Here is a 25,028-nt window from a genome sequence, read left to right as displayed (position 1 = left end):
TCAACTCCATTGCAGGTTTCCCTCCATTGCAGAATCTTCCCACTGCAGGACACCCCTACTACAGGACACCCCTACTACAGGATCTTTGCACTATAAGATCATCCCCTCCCAGTGCATATCTCACCTACTGAATGATATCACCCATTGCTGGATCCTTCCCAGCAGGATTCCCACAAACAGAGGACCCCGCCCCCACCTTCTGCAAGATCTTGTACTCATTACAGGATCCTCTTCACTGCAATATTCCACACATCACAGAATCAGCTCCACTGTGGAATCCTTCCATTACATGATCTCCCTCACTGCAGGATCCCACCCACTTAAAAATCACATCAACTACAGATCAGCTTGCGCCTCCCAGTTCTCTGAGACTCTAGGACTTTGAGACTTTCAGACAAGCTAAACATATAGATGCAATTCTATAAACCTAGCTATCTGGAAAACTAAGACAGTAAGATCACAAGCCCAAGACCAGCCTGTTCTACAAAATTAGTTCAAGGCTTACTGGGCAACTAAGTAAGTCCTATCTCAAAACAAGAGAGAGAGAGAGAGAGAGACAGAGACAGAGAGAGACAGAGACAGAGACAGAGACAGAGAGACAGAGACAGAGAGACAGAGACAGAGAGACAGAGAGAGACAGAGAGAGAGACAGAGAGAGACATATGGGGGGCAGGGGCAGAGTGCTGGTCATGCAACTGTAGTAGAGTGCTAATGCCTAGCATATGGTAGTGTACATGCCTAGCTTATGGTATGTACATGCCTAGCATGTACAAGGCCAGACCTAAGATGTATAACACAGTATTAGTAGGAAGAGAAGAATGAGGAACAGAAAGAGACGGCTAGTAAAATTTTCAGGAATGACCCTGTCATTTCTTCAGGGTTATTTGGAGCCCAACTGAGTTCTGAGGAGCCCATCTGCTTTAGGATAGCAGTGGCCTTGTGTAATAAAGGCCAGAAGCAAAAACTTAGCCTATCCCCTACCTCCTGACACCCTCCAAGAGGCATATCCTGGCCTGTCTTTACCTCACTGTGATTTCTAGTTTCCTTTCTTCCATGTTTTTCCATTTCAAAGAAATGAGAACCCCTATCCAGTGAGGTCACTTCCTCCATATTGCTGGCCTCAGCTGAATACCTTTCTCCCTTTGTTTTGCAGTTTAAACTAGCAGTAGACAGAAACTGGCACAGCTTCCTTCTGACTGAGAGGAAATCACCCCTGGGGTCCTGATGCCTACTCAACAGTTCTGAGGATCTTACTTCATCCTTCCTTCTGTAGGATCCTGCCAGGCTCCTTGCTTCTTATAAAAGTCAGATGAAACTTCCAGAGGAGCAGAGACACTGGCTCCTGATTCATTAAGCCTCTGGCCTCAACATGAAGATCCCTACCCTTCTATGCCTCCTGCTCATAGCTGCCACCATTAGCCCACAGGTGTTGGCTGGACCAGGTAAGCCTTCTTCTCCTTTCCCGATCTCTCAGTACTTTGCAGAACTGCTGCACGATCTACAGTTTTAAAGATGGAGAGACTCGGGTTACCAGAGGAATTAAAAAGAGCCATTGTGCCAGTGACATAGTGAGCCAGAACCAAGTGTTCAGAGGCCCTGGGATGTCTCATTACACCAGCTCCGGGACAAGATGCTGGATGCAGCCACTACAGATACTGCCCTCTCCTTGTTTGGAGAGGTGTCCCAGAAGTGTGTCTGTGGTGAGAAGGACATCTCAGCAATAGAGGAGTAACAAATATGATGGCTTGAAGAAGAGTTTTAGGGTCATGGTTCAGAGTGCCTTCAAGAACAGCAGCCACATGTGGATACTGGAGAGGCTTCTTAAACTCTTAGCCCACAGCAGCAAGGTGATGGACAGAAAGTTATTAGAACTTCTTTTCCTGTGTCAGAAATTGATGAGATTTTTCCAAACATAGTTAACAGCAAGTACATATTCTGCAATATTCTATGACCAAGCTTTAGATACAGACGTTGGGAGCTGTAACTCTTAGGTACAGTCCAGTATTCTTCCATCTCTTGTGAGAGCACCCTGCAATGTCCTAACTGTCTCTTTCTTTGAAAAATTATTTTCAGAGTCAGTGTTCACCCCAAACGCCTGCTGTCATAATGTCGCTAAGCAGAAGATACCCATCAGGAGGCTGAAGAGCTACAGGAGAATCACAAGCAGCCAGTGTCCCCGGGAAGCTGTAATGTAAGTTGGACACGTCGAGCACTCCAAACTAGTTTCCTGTCTGAGGAGCAAGTGGGGCCTTAAGTCAAACGCATTTAGCAGCTTATCAGTCTGGCCCCCTCCTCACCTTGGAAAACAAAGCCCATGGGAGAGATTGCACTTAATTCATTTAGTCAGGAAATGGGAGAGATTCAGCTAGGAGAGCAAGAACAGAGCTTCTTCCTGAGTTTTTCTTTCACCTTTCCCCACTTTCTCTCCTGTCCCTTCATCTGTGGAAGAGTAGAAGAGGACCAATAGGCCATGCTCTGAGTAAACCCTCAGAGCACCTTGTCTAACCATGTCTTCTTCCCCACAGCTTCAAGACCATACTGAATAAGGAGTTCTGTGCTGACCCTAAGGAGAAATGGGTTAAGGACTACATAAACCGTTTGGATCAGAAGGCTCGAACACAGCGTCCTTGAACCTTCATGTATAGGCTGAGAGTTCCAGAAAAATCTTATGTATTTTCCCCTGATGTTCCCCATGGGCAGTGTGATAGCTATTTATTATAATATCTAAAAAGGGATGCTTTTTAATAATTTAAAACACAAACTTGCTTAAATAATATTTAATGATATTTAAGTTATATTTGGGCCAATTAAACTGAATTTATTTTACAAACTGTGTATTTATTTTTATACAAACTCGTTTAAATTCCTGGCGAAATGTCAGTTCTCTCTCGCACCTGCCTGTAAGTTAGCGAGATCCATCCATGGCGCCTTAGCATGATAGCAGCTTTTGTATTCTTAGAGAATTAGTGTTTCTTCTAGTGGAGTGTGTTCTTCCTACTGCTGTGTTCAGTGTTATTATATGTCTATGGTGTTTTCAAAGAAAAATACATATGTATTTTTAAGTACATTACTCTAATTTGGGGTTCTGTTAAGCTGGAAGGGGAAAGCCAGCAGCAATAGGTAACAGTGTGAAGGACCATCCTACAGGAATGTCTTTTGCCTGGGCAGGACCTGCTGAGGTTCAGGTCACAACAGGTCCTGCTTTCCCTCTAGCTCTAGTCTTTCCATTACCTGCCCATAGTCATGAGCTTCTCCAAGTTGATTTCTTTTCTCATTTCACCTTTTTTTTCATGGAGTCTCTTTAATAGCCTCTTGCAATGGTCTTGAAACTTCAGGGTTTCCCCATGAAATGAATTCTGAAGGTCAGAGTAGTAACATGTTAGGAGTGAAACCAGACCAAGAAGGAACACTAGACATCCATGTGCCACATCTATTTGGGATTTTTATAAGGATATCTCTCTAACAATAACTTTCTGTGGAAGGGATGTGGACATGATAGGCTATGAATGCACAGTGCTCTTCTGAGATGTCCAGCAAAGAGGGAGGATACTGAGTCAGAGAAAAGAATCCAGCCAGCTGCATACTCCAAATCTGGAGGAACTGGTGGTAGACAGTAGGGGAAAAAAAAGGTTGTAGCTTGTTGTAGGGACTCCTTAACTTCAAGATAGGAAAGCAGTAAGAACACAGTTGGTGGACTCAAACTGTAAGGGCAGGAACACACAGAGACGTAGTAAAAGAAAGAGTTGCCAGGTCTGAGCACAGGATACCATGAGGAAGAGATGGCCTAGGAGTAGCCACTGAAGTGTTACAAGAAGACCTCTACAATCTATGCTGGATGCTAGCAAGGGCCATAAATCAATAAAACAGGCAGAATAACACTGTGTGGGATTCTGTAGAGAGGAAACAAAGGACCCTGGATGTGAACTCATTCCTTAAAGCCTCACATAGGAATTTAAGTGACTGCCAGTTCTTGGATGCAGAATTAATTTACTTGTATTATGGTCTGAATGCCTGTGCTCCTTCAAGATTTCTATTGGAATCTAGTCTTGTCCCTTTATGCTGTGTGTGTACTGTATGAAGAAAGTAAGGTGACTTGCTTTACAAGTCTAGATAGAAGGTTCAAGTCACTCAGCATGGCTACTGGTGAGGCAACCTGGTTGCATCACAACACAGCTGATAATTTAAAAGGATGTGGTGTACCAAAGAGGGTAGGAACACAAAATGATCATGATGATTCATCACTACACCTTCAAACCACTCCCAGCACTGATCCATTCACAAGGGTGAAGCTCCCAACACCAAAGTTTCCATAAACTCAGCCCAAGTACATAAAGGCCCCTCCACCATTTCACCATCATCAACCATGCTAGAGACCAAGCTTCCAGCATCTATCCATTGAGGAATTGTCACGTACAAACCTTATCATGCATTGGGATGGGACTAAGAAGCAGGACCTTCAGTAGTTGACTGAGTCAAGAGGTGTCTGCTTTCATAGATGATATTAATGTTAATAACACAGCTTGAGGAAATTGCTTTTCCATCTAGCTGTGACAGAACATACAGAAAGTGTACAGATCAGGCCCTGGCCAGACACCAAGTCTACTGGTACCTTGATCTTCACCATAGCCAAATCCAGAATTTGAGTAATTAATCTCTCTTCTTTTAAATTATTATGTCTAAGGTATTATGTTTTTGTAATAGGAATAGACTGGTATAATTGTTATGCTGTTAAATGTCCCTCTTAAGCCAATGTTCTTAAACATTTGGTCCCCAGCCAGTGGCATATTTGAGGTAGATGGTACAACCTTTAGGGAGGAAAGAAAAACCTCTGGAGGTAAGTGACATGGAGAAGGTCCTTGGAGGTTATAGTCCACCTTTTTTTCCTGTTTGATATTGATATATATCCAATCACAAGCTCCTGAGAACACAGGCCAAATCGTTCATATCACAATACCACCCAAATACTGTGACAGACTGCACTTGAACTGTGAGCCAAAATAAACACATCCTTCCTTAAGTTGCTTCTGTCAGGTATCATAGGAAAGTTTCAGAATAGACAGAGGAGACAAATCAGGGGGTAAAGTATTTGGCCCACCAAGAGGATATGATTTCAGATCCCCCAGCTTCTACACAAAACAAACAAAATATGGTGGCACCAATCTTCAACTCCAGAGGCAAGAAGAGTAAACTAATTGGGGTAACCTATGTCGTCCAGTCAGTCCCAAGGCCAGTTTGTAAGAGTTCATGTGCATTTACTTAAAAGTAAGGACTCCTCTTCCTGGCAGTCTCCTTTTCCACTTATGTATTTATGTGTGCCGTATGTCTGTGAGCAACATAAGCCTAAATCAGCCAAAAGAATGAGAGATAAATGAGAGTAGAGTATAAGTAAATAATAGAGAAAACCAACAAGACTAAAGGTGGATCTTTGAAAATAAAAATAAAAGCAATAAACCTTCAACTAGAACAAGCACATGCAATAGGGCAAAGGCACAAATTACTGTCAGAAATGCAAGAAGAGCATCTCTGCAATTGCCTTAAATAAGAATAAAAGACTCTTGAACCAAAGAACTCTTAGTCCAAAACCTGAAAGCAGAGGAAAAGCTATTCAACTTCTTGAAATACGCACTCTGCCAAAACTCACATAGGGAAGTAGAAATAATCAAGATGTGTCTTTATCTATTACAGAAGTTGGATAAAGAAGGTCCAACCCTGAAAGTACAAAAATCTCCCAAATTATATCAATGAATTCTACTGAACACTGAAGCTACAGATGATACCCATGCTCACCAATTTGTTCTAAAAGACAAAAGCAGAATGAACACTTGCAAATTCACTTCAAGATATACATAGACAGAGAGAGACATGTTGTGCTGTGTTGAGTTTACAAGTAAGAAGAGCCAATATTGTCATCTGTTTGCTCTTTGCAATCTAACAGAAGCCAGATAATATATCAAGCAAAAGAAAAATATGATCCATGCGTATCCTGGCCCTGCCTGGCTACCTAGTCCAGCTGAAAAGGGTCATCCCCAGCCTCATAGAAGACAATCTGTCACAAAGAGTGAAAGATAGAACAATTGAGGAAGACGTGCCAATGTCAGCCTCTGCCCACAGATAAACCTTCAGTTGAGCATGTCCACACATGCACTAATAAGTACCAGTGTAACACACACACACACACACACACACACACAGGGAGGGAGAGAGGGGGGATAGAGGGAGAAACAGAGAGAAAGAGAGAGAGAATCTGAAACTTAAAACTATTCAAAATTGATTACTGTAACCTATCACATTAATCAGCTGAAATAAAAGGCTATGAGATGCTATCAATAGACCCTGAAAAGCATTGAACAAAAGTGCACACCCATCAGGATTCTAAAGGCAAAATTACTTGTCAACATACTTGGAACAAAAAGAAGCTTCTTCAGTCTAATGGACATCTATGATGGCCTGTAGTGAATTCCATACTCGCCACTGCTAAAGTAGATGTTGTTCTCATAAGATTGATAATAGCAGAGCACTAGCCATTGCAGTGCCCCATCAGTGGGAGTCCTTGATGACTCATTAGACAGAAAGGAAAGCAGAAAGATATATAGATGGAGGAAGGAAATTAAGCTACCTTTAAGAAAAACGTGTTTGACTTCTGCAGAAAATCACAGAGAATCAATGACAGGTATAAAAACGAAATTCTTACAATTTTTGATTGTAGAAGGATTTCAGAACAGAAAAGGGATAAGGATATGGAACAGGTGGGTAAAGTCTTTGGTGCTCAAATGTGAGGCTTAAGTTTGGATCTCCAAACTCCCAGATTTATAAAACAAAACACAACAAAACCAAAACAGGCACAGTGGGGCATCCATCTGCAGTACCACTGCAGAGATGGGAGGCAGCTGGAAGACTGGAGTCTTGCTGACCAACCAACCTACAAAACCGTCAAGATCCAGGTTCAGAGAGAGAGACCCATACATCTCAGGTGCACAAGTGTGCGCACAAACACAAAGATCCACATAAAGCACAAAGATTGATGTCTAAGATTCTATAGCCTTCCTGTATATCCATAATGAACAGTTTAAACTGAAATTAATGATACTATGTCCCTTATATTGGCACCAAAAACCAACTACATAATACTCAGTCTAAGGAAAAAATGTGAACATACTTATGAGAACAACTACACACGTCTGTGAGGAGAAAGAACTGAGCCAATGGAGGGATCTCTGTGTTCATAGGAGGGAGACACCATGGACACTGTCAGCCTCCAAGCTCCTCCCCAGCAGAGCTCTTCATTCCACACAACTCTAAACAAAATCCCACCAAGCTTTTTGGTTCTCAACCTTATACAGAGAGGTGAGCTAACACAACACTGGAAAATAAAGTCAGAGAACTCACGTTACCTGACTTCGAGACTTACCACATGATTACAGTCACCAAGGCATGTGGGGCTGATGATATAATAGAAAATACATCAACAGAACAGAAATAGATCCGCACAAGTTGCTTTTGAAAAGCAGCAGCATACCATGATTCACCTTTTGAGTCTGGGTTACCTCACTTAATATGATGTTCTCCAGCTCCATCCATTTGCCTAAGAATTTCATGGATTCATTGTTTCTAATGGCTGAATAGTACTCCATTGTGTAGATATACCACATTTTTTGCATCCACTCTTCTGTTGAGGGATACCTGGGTTCTTTCCAGCATCTGACAATTATAAATAGGACTGCTATGAACATAGTAGAGCATGTATCCTTATTACATGGTGGGGAATCCTCTGGGTATATGCCCAGGAGTGGTATAGCAGGATCTTCTGGAAGTGAGGTGCCCTAATAAGTAGATATTAACCTAAAAAACTGGAATACCCAAAACATAATCCACACATCAAATGAGGTACAAGAAAAAAGGAGGAGTGGCCCCTTGTTCTGGAAAGACTCAGAGAAGCAGTATTCGGCAAAACCAGAACGGGGAAGTGGGAAGGGGTGGGTGGGAGGACAGGGGAAGAGAAGGGGGCTTACGGGACTTCCGGGGAGGGGCTAGAAAAGGGGAAATCAGTTGAAATGTAAATAAATTATATCGAATTAAAAAAATTAAAAAAAAAAACAAATAGGAAAAAAAAGAAAAAAAGAAAAGCAGCAGCACAGACAATTCAAGGAAGAAAGGACGCTATTTTGAGCAAATGATGCTGTAACAAATGTGAAAATTATAAAAAGGAAAATGAGCTTAGGTAGGAACCTGTTTTCTCTCTGTCTCTCTCTCTCTTGCTGTCTCTCTCTCTCTGTCTCTCTGTCTCTCTGTCTCTCTGTCTCTCTGTCTCTCTGTCTCTCTCTCTCTCTCTCTCTCTCTCTCTCACACACACACACACACACACACACACACACAAAGCTATTAGATGCATGCCAAATATAAATGTACCTACCGCTTAGAATTCAAAGCTACCATCCAAAGTTCTTCAGGTGAGAATTCTTTGTTTAACTCTGTACACCATTTTTAATAGGGTTGTTTGGTTTTCTGGAGTCTAACTTCTTGAGTTCTTTATATATATTGGATATTAGCCCTCTATCTGATGTAGGATTGGTGAAGATCGTTTCCCAATTTGTTGGTTGCCGATTTGTCCTTTTGATGGTGTCCTTTGCCGTACAGAAACTTTATAATTTTATGAGGTCCCATTTGTCAATTCTTGATCTTAGAGCATATGCTATTGGTGTTCTGTTCAGAAACTTTCTCCCTATACAGATGTCCTCAAGGGTCTTCCCCAGTTTCTTTTCTATTAGCTTCAGAGTGTCTGGCTTTATGTGGAGGTCCTTGATCCATTTGGATTTGAACTTAGTACAAGGAGACAAGGATGGATCAATTCGCATGGCAGAGAAACACCTTAAAAAAATGCTCAACTTCATTAGTCATTAGGGAAATGCAAATCAAAACAACCCTGAGATTTCACCTTACACCAGTCAGAATGGCTAAGATTAAAAATTCAGGAGACAGCAGGTGTTGGAGAGGGTGAGGAGAAAGAGGAACACTCCTCCACTGCTGGTGGGGTTGCAAATTGGTACAACCACTCTGGAAAGTAGTCTGGCGGTTCCTCTGAAAACTGGGCACCTCACTTCCAAAAGATCCTGCTATACCACTCCTGGGCATATACCCAGAGGATTCCCCACCATGTAATAAGGATACATGCTCTACTATGTTCATACCAGCCCTATTTATAATTGCCAGATGCTGGAAAGAACCCAGGTATCCCTCAACAGAAGAGTGGATGCAAAAAAAATGTGGTATATCTACACAATGGAGTACTATTCAGCCATTAGAAACAATGAATTCGGGATCGGGCGGCAGCAGCGGAGGCGTTGGTGGCGGCAGTGCAGCAGTGGCTGGTCCAGCTGAAGGGCTATCAGCAGTGGAACCAAGGCGACACAGGGTCCAGTTAGGCCCTGCACCCACGACCACTGACCTTCTCTGGCCAGCCGGGCTGTAAGCAGCTGCAGATTTGCGGTGCCTTTTGCGGCACGGAAGCCACTTCAGAACTCGGCCTCCCGCCAGTCAGGAGAGGCTCACTTCCATCTTGGTTTCGGACTCCAGAGAGATCGGACAGACTGAGGTACACAAACATAACCCGAGGCCAACATTGCGGGGGTCTGAGCCCGACGAGTGTTGGCCTGCACCCAGGCCTTGGGCTGTTCGGGAGGCTATCGGGGTGCCAACCCAGCCAGGAGGTTTTTTTGCCCTGGCCGACGCGCGCGCCGCCATTTTGCCTACAGGACGCCAGAGAGCTCTGGAGGGCAGAGACAGCTAACAAGCATAGCCTGAGGCTAACAAAGCGGGGGTCTAGGCCCCAACATGCCCTGGACTGACCCCAAGAACTGGGCGGCTTGGTGGGCCATCTGTGTGTCAACCCGCCCAGGAGGTTGTTAGCCCAGCAGACTCTCCCGGCACTTTCGGGGAGCCTGAGCTCGCATGCCTGCCACCCTGGTCACCTGGCAGACCCCGTTGACAGTCATAGTCCGAGGGGAACTTTGCTCAGACCTTGGCCTCCCAGGCTTTTGCATGGACCCAGGGCCTGGGCGGCCAGGCTAACCTTGTGTGCGCCAGCCCGGTTGGGGGATCAGCTGCCCAGCGGAGTGATCAGCACGCGGGTGAAGTCCCTGCAGCGTACACCATCTGCGCTCCCTGGGGGTGCACACGGGCTCCATCTGGTTCACAGACACAATCTGGGGCAAAGCACACTAGAGCTGCAAGGGCACCCAAGAACACATCAGCAGGCCAGCGAGGAGAAGTCGGTATGCTCCGGTGAATCCAGCAGGCCCCAGCAGGAGCCTTCGGGTGCCTGCTTTGGGATCTGAACAGCCAGGGCTACAGCTCTTGGTCTCCAGGAAGTGCGGGAGACCCGGTGTGCACCCAGAGGCAGTCTGGGAGCTCACAGTTCCGCTTGCTCCTTCCTGCAGCCCAGAGCTTGGGTCCCAGTCCTGAGGCCTCTGGCGGGAGCCCTCAGCTCAACTCTCTCCTCTTCCGGATCCAGATCAGCCTGGGCGGCAACACCCAGGTCCTCTCCAGGTCCTGCAAGAGGCAGGAGGGGCTTCTGGGTGGCCAGCTGGGAGAAGTCGCTGTGCTTCAGTGAATACAGCGGGCACCAGCAGGAGCCTTTGGGTGTCTGCTTCGGGATCTGAACAGCCTGGGCAACAGCACCCTGTCTCCAGGCAGTGCAGGAGGTAAGCTCTGCACCAGAGGTCACCTGGGTAGGGGCAGCTTGCACTGGTGAGTCCAGCACTGACAAGACCAACTAACACCAGTGAGAACTAGATGGCAAAAGGCAATCGCAGGAACATCACTAACAGAAATCAAGGCAATATGGCAACATCTGAACCCAATTCTCCTCTACCAGCATGTCCTGGATACCCCATCACACCAGTAAAACAAGATTTGGATTTAAAATCACTGGTCATGATGCCGGTACAGGAACACATGAAGGACATACTTAAAGAAATTCAGGAGAAAATGGATCAAAAGTTAGAAGCCCTTGCAAGGGAAACACAAAAATCATTGAAAGAAATCCAGGAGAATACAAAAGCCAATAATGAGGAAATGCAAAAAAACACTTAAAGAAATACAGGAGAACTTTGGTCAACAGGCTGAGTCATGAAAGAGGAAACACAAAAATCTCTTAAAGAATTACAGGAAAGCACAAACAAGCAAGTGAAGGAGCTAAGCAAAACCATCCAGGATCTAAAATCAGAAGTAGAAACAACTAAGAAAACTCAAAGGGAGACAACTTTGGAGATAGAAAGCCTTGGGAATAAATCAGGGGACAGAGATGCAAATATCAACAACATAATACAAGAGATAGAAGAAAGAATCTCAGATGCTGAAGATACCATAGAAACCATGGACTCAACAGTTAAAGAAAATGCAAAATGCCAAAAGCTTGTAACCCAAAATATCCAGGAAATCCAGGACACAATGAGAAGACAAAACCTAAGGATTATAGGCATAGATGAGAGTGAAGATTTACAACTTAAAGGGCCAGCAAATATCTTCAATAAAATTATGGAAGAACACTTCCCTAACCTAAAGAGAGAGATGCCCATGAATATACAAGAAGCCTACAGAACTCCAAACAGACTGGACCAGAACAGAAATACTTCCCATCACATAATAATCAAAACAACAAATGTTCTAAACAAAGAAAGAATATTAAAGGCAGTAAGAGAAAAAGGCCAAGTAACATATAAAGGAAGACCTATCAGAATCACAGCAGACTTTTTACCTGAGACTATGAAGGCTAGAAGGTCCTGGGCAGATCTCATGCAGACTCTAAGAGAACACAAATGCCAGCCAAAACTACTATATCCAGCAAAACTCTCAATCACCGTAGATGGAGAAACTAAGATATTTCATGACAAAACCAAGTTTACCCAATATCTATCCACAAATCCAGCCCTAGAAAGGATAATAGGAGGAAAACACCAATAAAAGGAGGGAAACTTCACCCTGGAAAAAGCAAGATAGTAACCTTTCATCAAACCCAAAAGAAGTTAAGCAATCAAATTTAAAAAATAACGTCAAAAATGATAGGTAGTAACAATCACTATTCCTTAACATCTCTTAACATCAATGGACTTAATGCCCCAATAAAAAGACACAGACTAACTGACTGGATATGTAAACAGGACCCTACATTTTGCTGCTTACAGGAAACACACCACAGGGTCAAAGACAAACACTACCTTAGAGTAAAAGGCTGGAAGACAATTTTACAAGCAAATGGTCTCAGGAAACAAGCTGGAGTAGCCATTTTAATATCAGATAAAATTGACTTTCAACCCATAGTCATCAAAAGAGACTCTGAGGGACATTTCTTGCTGGTCAAAGGAAAAATACAACAAGAAGAACTCTCAATCCTGAACATCTATGCTACAAATGCAAGGACACCCTCTTTTGTAAAAGAAACTTTATTGAAACTCAAAGCACACATTGCACCTAACACAATAATTGTGGGTGACTTCAACACTGCACTTTCCTCAATGGACCGATCAGGAAAACAGAAACTAAACAGGGACACAATGAAACTAATTGAAGCTTTGGACCAATTAGATTTAACAGATATATATAGAACATTCTATCCTAAAGCAAAAGAATATACCTTTTTCTCAGCACCTCATGGTACCTTCTCCAAAATCGACCATATAATTGGTCACAAGACAGACCTCAACAAATATAAGAAGATCGAACTAATCCCATGCCTCCTATCAGATCACTATGGAGTAAAAGCGGTCTTCAATAGCAACAAAAACAACAGAAAACCCACATACACGTGGAAACTGAACAATATTCTACTCAATGATACCTTGGTCAAGGAAGAAATAAGGAAAGAAATTAAAGGCTTTTTAGAACACAATGAAAATGAAGACACAACATACCCAAATCTATGGGACACAATGAAAGCAGTGCTAAGAGGAAAACTCATAGCCCTGAGTGCCTCCAAAAAGAAAGTGGAGAGAGCATACATTACCAGCTTAATGGCACACCTGAAAGCCCTGGAACAAAAAGAAGCTATTTCACCCAGGAGGAGTAGAAGGCAGGAAATCATCAAACTCAGGGCCGAAATCAATCAAGTAGAAACAAAGAGACCCATACAAAGAATCAACAAAACCAGGAGCTGGTTCTTTAAGAAAATCAACAAGATAGATAAACCCTTAGCCAGACTGACCAAAGGGCACAGAGAAAGTATCCAAATTAACAAACTTAGAAATGAAAAGGGAGATATAACAATGGAAACTGAGGAAATCCAAAAAAATCATCAGATCCAACTACAAGAGCCTGTACTCAACACAACTGGAGAATCTGGAGGAAGTGGACAATTTCCTTGACAGATACCAAATACCAAAATTAAATCAGGACCAACTAGACCATCTAAACAGTCCCATAATGCCTAAAGAAATAGAAGGAGTCATAGAAAGTCTTCCAACCAAAAAAAGCACAGGACCAGATGGTTTCAGTGCAGAATTCTATCAGACCTTCAAAGAAAAGTTAACACCAATACTCTTCAAACTATTCCACAAAATAGAAACAGAAGGAACACTACCCAATTCCTTCTACGAAACCACAATTACGCTGATACCAAAACCACACAAAGATCCAACAAAGAAAGAGAACTTCAGACCAATTTCCCTTAGGAACATCGATGCAAAAATACTCAACAAAATTCTTGCCAACCCAATCCAAGAACACATCAAAACGATCATCCACCATGATCAAGTAGGCTTTATCCCGGGAATGCAGGGTTGGTTCAATATACGGAAATCCATCAATGCAATCCACTACATAAACAAACTCAAAGAAAAAAACCACATGGTCATTTCATTGAATGCTGAAAAAGCATTTGACAAAATTCAGCATCCTTTCATGCTTAAAGTCTTGGAGAGAACAGGAATTCAATGCCCATACCTAAACATAGTAAAAGCAATATACAGCAAACCGGTAGCCAGCATCAAACTAAATGGAGAGAAACTTGAAGCAATCCCACTGAAATCAGGGACCAGACAAGGCTGCCCCCTTTCTCCTTATCTTTTCAATATTGTACTTGAGGTACTAGCTCAGGCAATTCGACAACATAAGGAGGTCAAAGGGATACAAATCGGAAAGGAAGAAGTCAAACTATCATTATTTGCAGACGACATGATAGTCTACCTAAGTGACCCAAAAAACTCCACTAGAGAGCTCCTACAGCTGATAAACAACTTCAGCAAAGTGGCAGGTTATAAAATCAACTCAAGCAAATCAGTGGCCTTCCTATACTCAAAGGATAAGCAGGCTGAGAAAGAAATTAGGGAAATGACACCCTTCACAATAGCCACAAACAGTATAAAGTATCTTGGGGTGACTCTTACCAGACATGTGAAAGATCTGTATGACAAGAACTTCAAGACTCTGAAGAAGGAAATGGAAGAAGACTTCAAAAAATGGGAAAACCTCCCATGCTCATGGATCGGTAGAATCAATATAGTTAAAATGGCCATTTTGCCGAAAGCAATATACAGATTCAATGCAATACCCATCAAAATCCCAACTCAATTATTCACAGAGTTAGAAAGAGCAATTCTCAAATTCATCTGGAACAACAAAAAACCCAGGATAGCTAAAACTATTCTCAGCAACAAAAGAAAGTCTGAGGGAATCAGTATCCCTGACCTCAAGCAATACTACAGAGCAATAGTGTTAAAAACTGCATGGTATTGGTACAGTGACAGGCAGGAGGATCAATGGAACAGGATTGAAGATCCAGAAATGAACCCACACACCTATGGCCACTTGATCCTCGACAAGGAGGCTGAAAACATCCAATGGAAAAAAGATAGCCTTTTCAACAAATGGTGCTGGTTCAACTGGAGGTCAGCATGCAGAAGAATGCGAATTGATCCATCCTTGTCTCCTTGTACTAAGCTCAAATCCAAATGGATCAAGGACCTCCACATAAAGCCAGACACTCTGAAGCTAATAGAAAAGAAACTGGGGAAGACCCTTGAGGACATCGGTACAGGGAGAAAGTTTATGAACAGAACACCAATAGCATATGCTCTAAGATCAAGAATTGACAAATGGGACCTCATAAATTACAAAGTTTCTGTAAGGCAAAGGACACCATCAAGAAGACAAATCGGCAACCAACAAATTGGGAAAAGATCTTCACCAATCCTACATCAGATAGAGGGCTAATATCCAATATATATAAAGAACTCAAGAAATTAGACTCCAGAAAACCGAACAACCCTATTAAAAAATGGGGTACAGAGTTAAACAAAGAATTCTCACCTGAAGAACTTCGGATGGCAGAGAAGCATCTTAAAAAATGCTCAACTTCATTAGTCATTAGGGAAATGCAAATCAAAACAACCCTGAGATTTCACCTTACACCAGTCAGAATGGCCAGGATTAAAAATTCAGGAGACAGCAGGTGTTGGAGAGGGTGTGGAGAAAGAGGAACACTCCTCCACTGCTGGTGGGGTTGCAAATTGGTGCAACCACTCTGGAAATCAGTCTGGCGGTTCCTCCGAAAACTGGGCACCTCACTTCCAGAAGATCCTGCTATACCACTCCTGGGCATATACCCAGAGGATTCCCCACCATGTAATAAGGATACATGCTCTACTGTGTTCATAGCAGCCCTATTTATAATTGTCAGATGCTGGAAAGAACCCAGGTATCCCTCAACAGAAGAGTGGATGCAAAAAATGTGGTATATCTACACAATGGAGTACTATTCAGCCATTAGAAACAATGAATTCATGAAATTCTTAGGCAAATGGATGGAGCTAGAGAACATCATACTAAGTGAGGTAACCCAGACTCAAAAGGTGAATCATGGTATGCACTCACTAATAAGTGGATATTAACCTAGAAACCTGGAATACCCAAAACATAACCCACACATCAAATGAGGTACAAGAAGAAAGGAGGAGTGGCCCCTTGTTCTGGAAAGACTCAGTGAAGCAGTATTCGGCAAAACCAAAACGGGGAAGTGGGAAGGGGTGGGTGGGAGGACAGGGGAAGAGAAGGGGGCTTATGGGACTTTTGGGGAGTGGGGGGCTAGAAAAGGGGAAATCATTTGAAATGTAAATAAAAAATTATATCGAATAAAAAAAAAGAAATGTTCAACATCATTAATCATTAGGGAAAAAAAAAGAAAAAGAAACAATGAATTCATGAAATTCTTAGGCAAATGGATGGAGCTAGAGAACATCATACTAAGTGAGGTAACCCAGACTCGAAAGGTGAATCATGGTATGCACTCACTAATAAGTGGATACTAACCTAGAAAACTGGAATACCCAAAACATAATCCACACATCAAATGAGGTACAAGAAGAACGGAGGAGTGGCCCCTTGTTCTGAAAAGACTCAGGGAAGCAGTATAGAGCAAAATCAGAACAGGGAAGTGGGAAGGGTTGGGTGGGAAAACAGGGGGAGGGAAGGGGACTGATGGGACTTTTGGGGAGTGGGGGTCCAGAAAAGAGGAAATCATTTGAAATGTAAATAAATATATCAATAAATTAGAAAAAAAGAAAAAAAAGAATTCAAAGTTACACAACCTCTAGAAGGTAAAATGGAAGAAGGTCTAAGGTGGTTGTCTTAGTGACTTTGTTAGGACAAAATACCCTGATAGAGATGCTGCAGACACATGAAGTATTGACAAAGACATTTTATGGGAGAGAGGGTTTGTTTTGTTCTAGCGTTTCAGAGCATATACAGTTCATCATGATGAAACAAGCATGGTTGGAGGATCATGGGGTTGGCCTGCATACTACATTGACAGCATGGAAGCATGAAGAGGAAGTGGGCCTGGTGACAAAACCCCAATCTGCCCCCAGTCATGTACTTCTGCCAGCAAGACTCAGTCTCCTAAAGTTTATACAGCTTTTCCAAACAAGGCCACAAGCAAAAGTTTGGCCCAGGTTACCTAAGGAAAATGTGTGTTCTCCCTTGTCCCTGTGATAAACAACTTGGAGGAAATGGTTTATTTGGCTTACAGGTTACAGTCCATCCCTGAGAGAAGCCAAAACAGGAACTCAAAGCAGGAACTGAAGCATAGACCACAGAGGAACGCATTTTACCTGTTTGTTAAGCCTGGTTGGCACAGCAACCTTTCTTAAACAGCCCAGGCCGGCCTGCCTAGAGATGACACCAACCACAGTGGGTTGGATCCTTCTCCATCAAATTAGCAATCAAGAAAGTGCCTCCCAGACATGCCCACAGGCTAAGCTGATGGAAGCAATGCCTTACTTAGGTTCCCTCTTGCCAAGTGTGTCAAATTGACAACAGATGCTAATTATGATATTTCACCCCTTGAAGACTTTCATCACGTTTTCTTTCTTGTTTGTCCCTAATATTTCATGGTAAACCATCACATAAAACCCAGTGTAACTGTATCGGTTTTATAATTTTTTAAAAAATTCCAACAATGTATCTTTAAAAACTGAAACCGCTTTTGTCTTGCTCCGAGAAGGAAGAATCTTTGTACAGTTACAATCAAATCAACATAAACCAAAATTCAGTAGTGTAAATGGCTCAGTGTTTGCCAGCAGGAGCTCACTCAGGATCTTTTGAGCTCCAAAGGAACTGTACCTCACCAACTCTGCCATCGGCAGTGTGCACAGAATGTCTGGTAAGCTCAGCTTGGCTCCATTCCACACCTGCTGCTATAGGATAGTGAAGGTTCCATGATCTTGGAATCTCTAATACTTGGGGGTCTACACTGAAACCAAGGCTGCACCTTTCCCAGCTTTTTCTCTTCTGTCCTCTTCAAAGCCAACAAACCTGACTTGGTACCCAAGTTTTGTCCACAGCTCCTTCATGCCTAGGGATGTCCAGGACACTCCAACCCTGCCACATGGTGCCAAGCCTCAGCTGCTTTCTGTAGCCGATGCTTTTATGCTTCAACTTTAACCTCTTGGATGGATGTTGATGAATTCTGTCTGGTCTTAGACATTCCTTGATATAGTTCTTGGTCCAATGATTTAGTATAAATTGGCTATTAAAATTCTATTTGTTTGGATGTCCTTTCATATTTCAAAACATTTCATTTATGTTTGTTTTTTCCCAGACCATTGAGTTTGGTCATATGTTAGCACTCAATTTTCCTCATTGCCATTCTTCTGTCAATACAAAAACAAAACCCACAACACTTACCTCAAAGGGAAGAAGGAATTATTTTGGAGCTAAATGGGAGTGAAATACAAATTCATGTTACCTCAAAGTCCATTGTCATAGGCAGTGACAGTTTGATGAAGTTTTTACCAGCAGCAGAGGCGAGAAACTCACAAATCAATACACTTTTAAAATTAAATAATAATTTATTTTAAACTTTTAAAATTAAATAAATAGTGCAAAGTAGAAAAATGTCTACTATGGGCTTCAGATGCTGTCTGATGCTATTCATACCTTTTGGTTGATGGAAATTAGAGTTCTGGTAAGTTAGCACATTCCAGAAGGTTTCGATCTGTCAGTCATGGGATGTTAGGCCCCACCCAGATATGGGCAAGCAATAGTTATTTAGGATGATAAAGATAGTTCAAGGTGAATTGGCTCTAGACTTGCAGCCTTGCAGCATTCCTACTTCTCTACAGCCATTAGGTCTAACAAGTTAACCAGCTTTACAGAAAGTTTAGTTTGATGGTGCAATACCAAAACCAAGAAAAGAATGCTTAAAGCTACCAATTGGCATTCTAGAATGTCTTATGATTAATTACATTAACTCAAACTTGAAGATAGTGATTTTTTTTAAAATCCAAGCAAAGAATCCTCTCTCCCTCCCCCCCCCCCCTCTCTCTCTCTATCTCTCTCTCTCTCTCTCTCTCTCTCTCTCTCTCCTCTTCTTTCCTCTCCTCTCCCTCCCTCCTCCCTGTTTGTCCTCCCTCCCTCCCTATCTCTCATTCTAAACTAAATCCTAAAACAAATTATCATGGTTGGACTTTTTAAATTTTGCTTTGTTTTGTTTATGGGGCAAAGCCAATCTGTCCCTAGAATCTCTAAAAATATTGGAATCATTAAATCTGTAGTCAATTTGCAAGATCACTGATTTTTGGAATGACGATGAGGACACATGTACACTCATATATATGTATGTCACAGGTTCCACATTATATTGTGCATCCAAAATCCAATCAGAGAGTGTTTTGTTGCTATTCCTATAGCATTCACGCCTCTATTGTACCAATGGACATGTCTTACCAGGCCAGCACTGTTCATAATTCTCTGTTCACAACTAGCATCCACATATGAGATGGAGTATAATGTTTAGGTCTGGGTTACCTGGATTGCATCTAATCTATTTGCCTATTAATTTCACAATTTTGTTTTTCTTAACAGTTGAATAATAGTCCATTATGCAAACATGCCACATTTTCATTGGGTTGTTTTCAATTTCTGAATATTGTGAATAGAGCAGCATTGAACACAGATATGCTAGTATCTCCATAGTAGGATACAAAATCCTTTGGGTGGATGCCTAAAAGTGGGATAGCTGGATCATGTGATAGATCAGTTTTTAGGATTTGGAAGAACCTCCACACTGATTTCCATAGTGGTTGCACCAGTTCACATTCCCTTCAGAACTTAATAGATTTTACCCTTTCCTCATGTGTACTCCAGCACTTGTTGTTATTGTTTTCTGTTTGTTTGTCTTATACATTCTTATTTGAGTAAGAAAATTTTCAACATAGTTTTGATAGTTTTGATTTTAATTTCCCTGATAGCTTAACTGAAATGCCCTCTTAATGTTTGTTGTTGTTGTTGTTGTTATTGTTGTTGTTTTTATATTCTGGATCCTAACCCTTTCTCAGATGTATAGCTGGCAAATAGTGTCCTGTTCTGTAGGCTGCTGCTTCAATTGAATGGTTATGTTCTTGGCTGTATAGAAACTAAAATGGTCTCATGCGGTCCCTTTTTTTAAATTCTTGGTCTTAATGTCTGTGCTATCAAGACTGTTAGGAAAGTCTTATCCTGTGCCTAGGAGTTCAAAGATATCTCTTACTTTCTCCTCTATTGATTTCATAGTTTCAGGTCTTATATGAAACCCTTGATCCATTTGGAGTTATATGTAAGTTGAGAGATAAGGATCTAGCTTGATTCTTCTACATGTGGCTATCCAGTTTAACCAGCACCATTTGTTGAAGATGCTGTTGCTTCTCCCATATGCATTTATGGTCTCTTAGTAAAAATTCTGTAGTAGGTGGCTGTATGTGTGTGGACTTATATCTGAGTCCTCATTTTTATACATCAATCAGTGTGTCTGGGTTTGTGCTATAACTTTTAAGATTATAAACTCTTAGATTCATAAACACTTTGGTCCAAACTTTTCACCTCAAATTTGTACCAACTTCTGCTGAACTTGTGGACCACAAATGTTCTTCTTCATCTACAATGACAGTTGGGTATTCCCAGTGCCTAAGCTCAAGATTCCAACAACATTCCCAATTCTCTGTTTCTATGTCTCTTAAAACATTTTTTCATGTTTAGATATTTTGAAAACTGTCTTAGACATTTGAAATTCTCTTTAATATTTTATAAATGACAAACATCATGATAAATCATGTCTGCAGGGAAGGTTCAAATGAAGACACCATGCCCTTAGTCCATCATACTGTCTTATGCCTGTTTGCCTTCTCACACTCCAAACCTGGCCTGAAACAAATGATTCTGTAGACACAGGAAAAATAAGCAGCTGGATTAAGGAGTATTATGACTCATGACATGCTGAGGAGTTTGGCCTTGCTAGAATTTTTTAGGTCATGGTGTCTTCTTGATTGTTACAACTTTAGATAGAATGTACTACTACGTGTTGCATAGTAATAAAGTCATACATATATTAATGATTCTGCAAGGAAACAACTCTGTGATGTAGAGAGCTATGCTCCTGCAGGATGCCTCCCACTGCAGGATCCCTACCACTGCAGGATCTGAACATGGTGCCCAGTTCCCCAGGACTTTCAGGCTGAGCCAGACATAGTAGAGCAACTCTGTCATTACAGCATTTGTCAGGCTGATGTGGGAGAATTACAGAACAAGAACAGCCTGGGGACAAAGCAAGTTCTAGGAGAGCCAGATCTACTTAGTCCTCATCTCAAAAACTAAGTAACTAACTAACCAACTAACTAACCAAAAAGGAAGAGCTGAGGTATAGCTGCCATTTAGTGGTAGAATACTTACTTTGATGTCATGTGCAAGGTTCTGGCTAATATGTAAAATTCCTAATAATAAAAGAGAAAGGAAGAAGAGACAAGAGAGAAGACTTGAGTCTACCACTTTTTCAGGGTTCTTTGGAGCCCATCTGGGTTCTGAAGAACCCACGGGCCTCAGGGTTACAATAGCCTAGTGTAAAATGCACGAGGGGCAAAGACTTAGGCCTATCTCTGGCCTCCTGGCACCCTCCAAAAGGAAGCATCTGACCTCCCTTTACTCCATGGTAACCTTTGTTTCTATTCTTTCTTCTATACAGATGTTTTTCATTTAAAAGTTTCAGAATCCCTGATCCAATGAGACCACTTCCTCCATGTTGCTGGTTTCAGATGCTTGCCTTTCAGTTTCTATCTCACAGTCTGTTAGCCAAAGATGGTAAATGCTGAGTTTCCTTCCAGCTGCCAGGAAATCACATCATGATCTGATGACTACTCAGCATAACAGAGATCTTTCTTTCATCTCCCATTAGGCATGACCTTGTCTGCCAGACTCCCTGCTCCCTATAAAAGGCAGATTGGAGCCTCCACTAGGAGAGTTAGAACAACTGAGAAGACTCTAGCCTTCACTCCAAAGTCCTTGCCTTCAACATGAAGATCTACACAGTGCTTCTGTGCCTGCTGCTCATAGCTGTCACTGTCAGCCCACAGGAGCAGACTGGGCCAGGTAAGGCATCTTCTTTCCTTAAGATAAATGGTTTAGCAGGCACCAATATCCAAACACAAGGCATCCCAGAGCTGCTGTATGATCTGAAATTTTAAGATGGAGAGACTGAGACTATAGAAGAAGTTAGCAAAAGCCAGTATGTCAAAGCTAGGCAAAGAACCAGAAGTAAATGTTTAGATCACTGAGGCCAGGCCCTGTTGATGTCTCATGACACCAACTCTAAGATGAGATATTGCATGCAGCCTCTACAGATACTACCTTCTCCTTGGTTGAGGAGATGGCCCAGAAGTGACTCTGTAGTGAGAAGGACATCACAAGCAATAGAGGAGTGATAGGGATGATGTCTTGAAGAAGCTCTTTGGGGGCTTGGTCCAGAGTGGCTTCTAGAACTACAGCCATATGTGGATACTTGCACATGGAGAGGCTTCCTAGATTAGAAATAGGTTGATTCTAAGCCCACAGCAGCAAGGTGATGGACAGTGAGTTCTTGGAACTAACTTTCCTGTATCAGAAATATGGGATCAGTCAATGAGATTTTATTATAAACAGTTATCAGTGAGGAATCCTGTAGTTCAACAGAGGACACTCCTAGAATATATTCTGTCACTAGAATCTAGATACAGAACTTGGGAACAGTGACTCCTAGGTGCAGCTCAACCCTCATCTTCCCTTATGAGAGTACCCTGAGATGACCCCTAAGCCTCTTTCTTTACAAAATTGCTTTCAGCTACTCCAGTCACCTGCTGCTATTCTGTAACAAATCGGAAGATCCCCCTTCGGATGCTACAGAGCTATGAGAGAATCACCGGTACCCAGTGTCCCAGGGAAGCTGTGATGTAAGTGATTCCTGCCCAGAACATCCCAGTCAGAGTCAAGGGAGAGTGGTCAGGATACACAGACAAGTGAGTCAAACAAATATAGCCTCTTACCTGAACAGCTCCTTACCCACATAGGGAAACTAACTAGAGGAGAAGAATTCTGTAATTTTCCAGGAACTCAGAGGGATTTTCCCCATTTCCTTTACCCAACAGATGAGAATGCTTCAAGTAGGACAGCAAGATCGGGACTTACTCCTTGGGGTTCTTCCTTCCACCCTTTCCCACCCTCCTCTCCTGTCAAGCAGCTCCTTCATCTCTGGAGCAAGAGGGAATGAGGTCTGTCAACCTGTAGGGCTACGCCCTGAGCACTACTGAGCATGTCATCTCTCCACAGCTTCCACACCAAGCGGAATAGGTTTATCTGTGTAAACCCTGCACAGAAGTGGGTCAATGAGTACATGAAGATCCTTGACCAGAAGTCTCAAATTCTGCAGCCTTGAACCTTCACACCTGGGTCTAGAGACAGCTCTTCTCCAGACAGAGATGTTACAAGCAGATGGTGCCTGGGTTGGGTGTTTCCTCGTTGTCTCCTATATGAACAACTGCAATAAAAATTCACACTGATTTGCAAATGTAACTTGGACATTTTTATTCAAAGTGAAGTGATGGAAAGTTATGATCGCTATCATATAGAGGGGATTCTTTCTGAAAGTGTACTTGAGGTTGCATTTCACTTCATTGTACTTGTACCACAAACTGGTCTCAGCCAGACCCAGACTCTGTTCCAGATTGTATCTGACTAGAAACAAAGTTTGTCAAAGGGTTACTAAGTGGAGCAATTTATTGCATGGTTTAAACTCTTTTGCAGTTGAAAGTACTAAGTTGCTAACAGGTTGCTTGCTATATTCTTCAGAGACAGAGTGTGTATATAGCCCAAACCAGGTAGAGTCCCAAGTTGCTAAGATATTCCCTATCCTTGCCTGCCTCACCTTCCCCCTGAAAGGCTTTGTTTTCCTAATTTATAGACAGCTATGCCCTCTATGTCTCATACATTTACATGTAACACACAATAGAAACACTATCAGTATTAACATTAGTCATAATTCTCTAGAGGACCATAGCCAACAAAATGAATATATACATTCGCCTGTTCTCATAAATGTTCTATACCTATTTTTCCATGAACTGCTTTCCTTAACTGCCTGGTCTCACTCCTGTGACCACACTTACACTATTGTCTTTCATTATGTGGACAGAGTAGTCTTTCAGTGGCTGTCTCCCACCATGGAGATCAAGAAATCAATAGTTGCTCATCCATGTGCCTTGGCATTTCCAATCTGATGCCAAAGCCTGGCATAGATTCCGGAAGAACCACTGGTGTTCCTCCCATGGTGGAAGCCCAAAGAAGCTCATTCTAATATATCAGTAAAGGAAGCAGCAGCAGCAATGTAGGTGAACTTGCCAATGAGAGTGAAAGCCAAGTTAAAAAAAAATTCCTTCTTCCATATTCCTTTATGGGACTACATTGTGTCAAGTTGACAATCAAAACTAACATCACAGGATCTAAAGCTAAAATAATCAAGACACATCATGATCTAAAGAAGTAAAGGTAACAGAAGAAGGAAATCAACATCCTAGTCAACCAACACTCCTATGCACGTCATTGTCTTAGTTTTGTTCTCCCAAACCTTGACACAACTGACATCATATTAAAAGCTGCATCCAGGTCTTGAAACCCAGAAAGTAGGCTGTAACTCCTTACAAAACAGGAACAAAGACCTAGGTCACCTGCTAAAGCAGGAATAACAGGTAAGTCCATGGATTCCCAGAAAGTCTCCCAGTAAAAGTCTCTGAATGTACTAACTTTGCTTTTCTTTTTCTTCTGTAGTGCTGCTTCTTACTAACTGAAATCTGCCAACCACAATGTGGGTTCTCAGTACAAAAACCTGTGGGGCCTGGGGCTTCACAATTTGAGCAAGTTTCCTGTGTAGTCGTAGACCAGCAATAAAGACTTTTTTCTCGGCTTTATGATTGTCAGTGTGATTGTCCCTGGTGGGCTTACCTCACAGCAGTTTTTTTTTGTTGTTGTTTTTTGTTTTTTGTTTTTTTTTAATTTTTTTTATTCGATATAATTTATTTACATTTCAAGTGATTTCCCCTTTTCTAGCCCCCCCAAACACTCTCCGAAAGTCCCATAAGCCCCCTTCTCTTCCCCTGTCCTCCCTCCCACCCCTTCCCACTTCCCCGTTCTGGTTTTGCCGAATACTGTTTCACTGAGTCTTTCCAGAACAAGGGGCCACTCCTCCTTTCTTCTTGTATCTCATTTGA

General features: G+C 42.1%; 2 protein-coding genes across 2 annotated transcripts; both read left to right on the top strand.

Moving 5' to 3' along the window:
• The first annotated feature begins 1,278 nt into the window (after positions 1–1,278).
• Positions 1,279–2,797, top strand: LOC127694650 (C-C motif chemokine 12-like). The gene is made up of 3 exons (XM_052196201.1): positions 1,279–1,442; positions 2,074–2,191; positions 2,526–2,797. Exons 1-3 carry the CDS (start codon positions 1,370–1,372, stop codon positions 2,629–2,631), a joined length of 297 nt encoding a protein of 98 aa, XP_052052161.1. The 5' UTR covers positions 1,279–1,369; the 3' UTR covers positions 2,632–2,797.
• An 18,861-nt stretch (positions 2,798–21,658) lies between these two features.
• On the top strand, positions 21,659–23,337 carry LOC127693868 (C-C motif chemokine 8-like). The gene is made up of 3 exons (XM_052195098.1): positions 21,659–21,882; positions 22,610–22,718; positions 23,095–23,337. Exons 1-3 carry the CDS (start codon positions 21,807–21,809, stop codon positions 23,198–23,200), a joined length of 291 nt encoding a protein of 96 aa, XP_052051058.1. The 5' UTR covers positions 21,659–21,806; the 3' UTR covers positions 23,201–23,337.
• Positions 23,338–25,028: the final 1,691 nt, after the last annotated feature.

This window comes from Apodemus sylvaticus, chromosome 10 (assembly GCF_947179515.1).
Source record: "Apodemus sylvaticus chromosome 10, mApoSyl1.1, whole genome shotgun sequence".
Classification (NCBI taxonomy): Eukaryota; Metazoa; Chordata; class Mammalia; order Rodentia; family Muridae; genus Apodemus; species Apodemus sylvaticus.
This window is presented reverse-complemented; position numbering and strand designations above follow the sequence as displayed.

What these genes read in the sequence shown, in the direction of transcription:
- LOC127694650 (XM_052196201.1), top strand. Translation starts at nt 1,370, where the DNA reads ATGAAGATCCCTACCCTTCTATGCCTCCTGCTCATAGCTGCCACCATT. An exon ending in ACAGGTGTTGGCTGGACCAG is followed by an intron (nt 1,443 to 2,073) that starts GTAAGCCTTCTT and finishes AATTATTTTCAG; the next exon opens with AGTCAGTGTTCACCCCAAAC. An exon ending in TGTCCCCGGGAAGCTGTAAT is followed by an intron (nt 2,192 to 2,525) that starts GTAAGTTGGACA and finishes TCTTCCCCACAG; the next exon opens with CTTCAAGACCATACTGAATA.
- LOC127693868 (XM_052195098.1), top strand. Translation starts at nt 21,807, where the DNA reads ATGAAGATCTACACAGTGCTTCTGTGCCTGCTGCTCATAGCTGTCACT. An exon ending in ACAGGAGCAGACTGGGCCAG is followed by an intron (nt 21,883 to 22,609) that starts GTAAGGCATCTT and finishes AATTGCTTTCAG; the next exon opens with CTACTCCAGTCACCTGCTGC. An exon ending in TGTCCCAGGGAAGCTGTGAT is followed by an intron (nt 22,719 to 23,094) that starts GTAAGTGATTCC and finishes ATCTCTCCACAG; the next exon opens with CTTCCACACCAAGCGGAATA.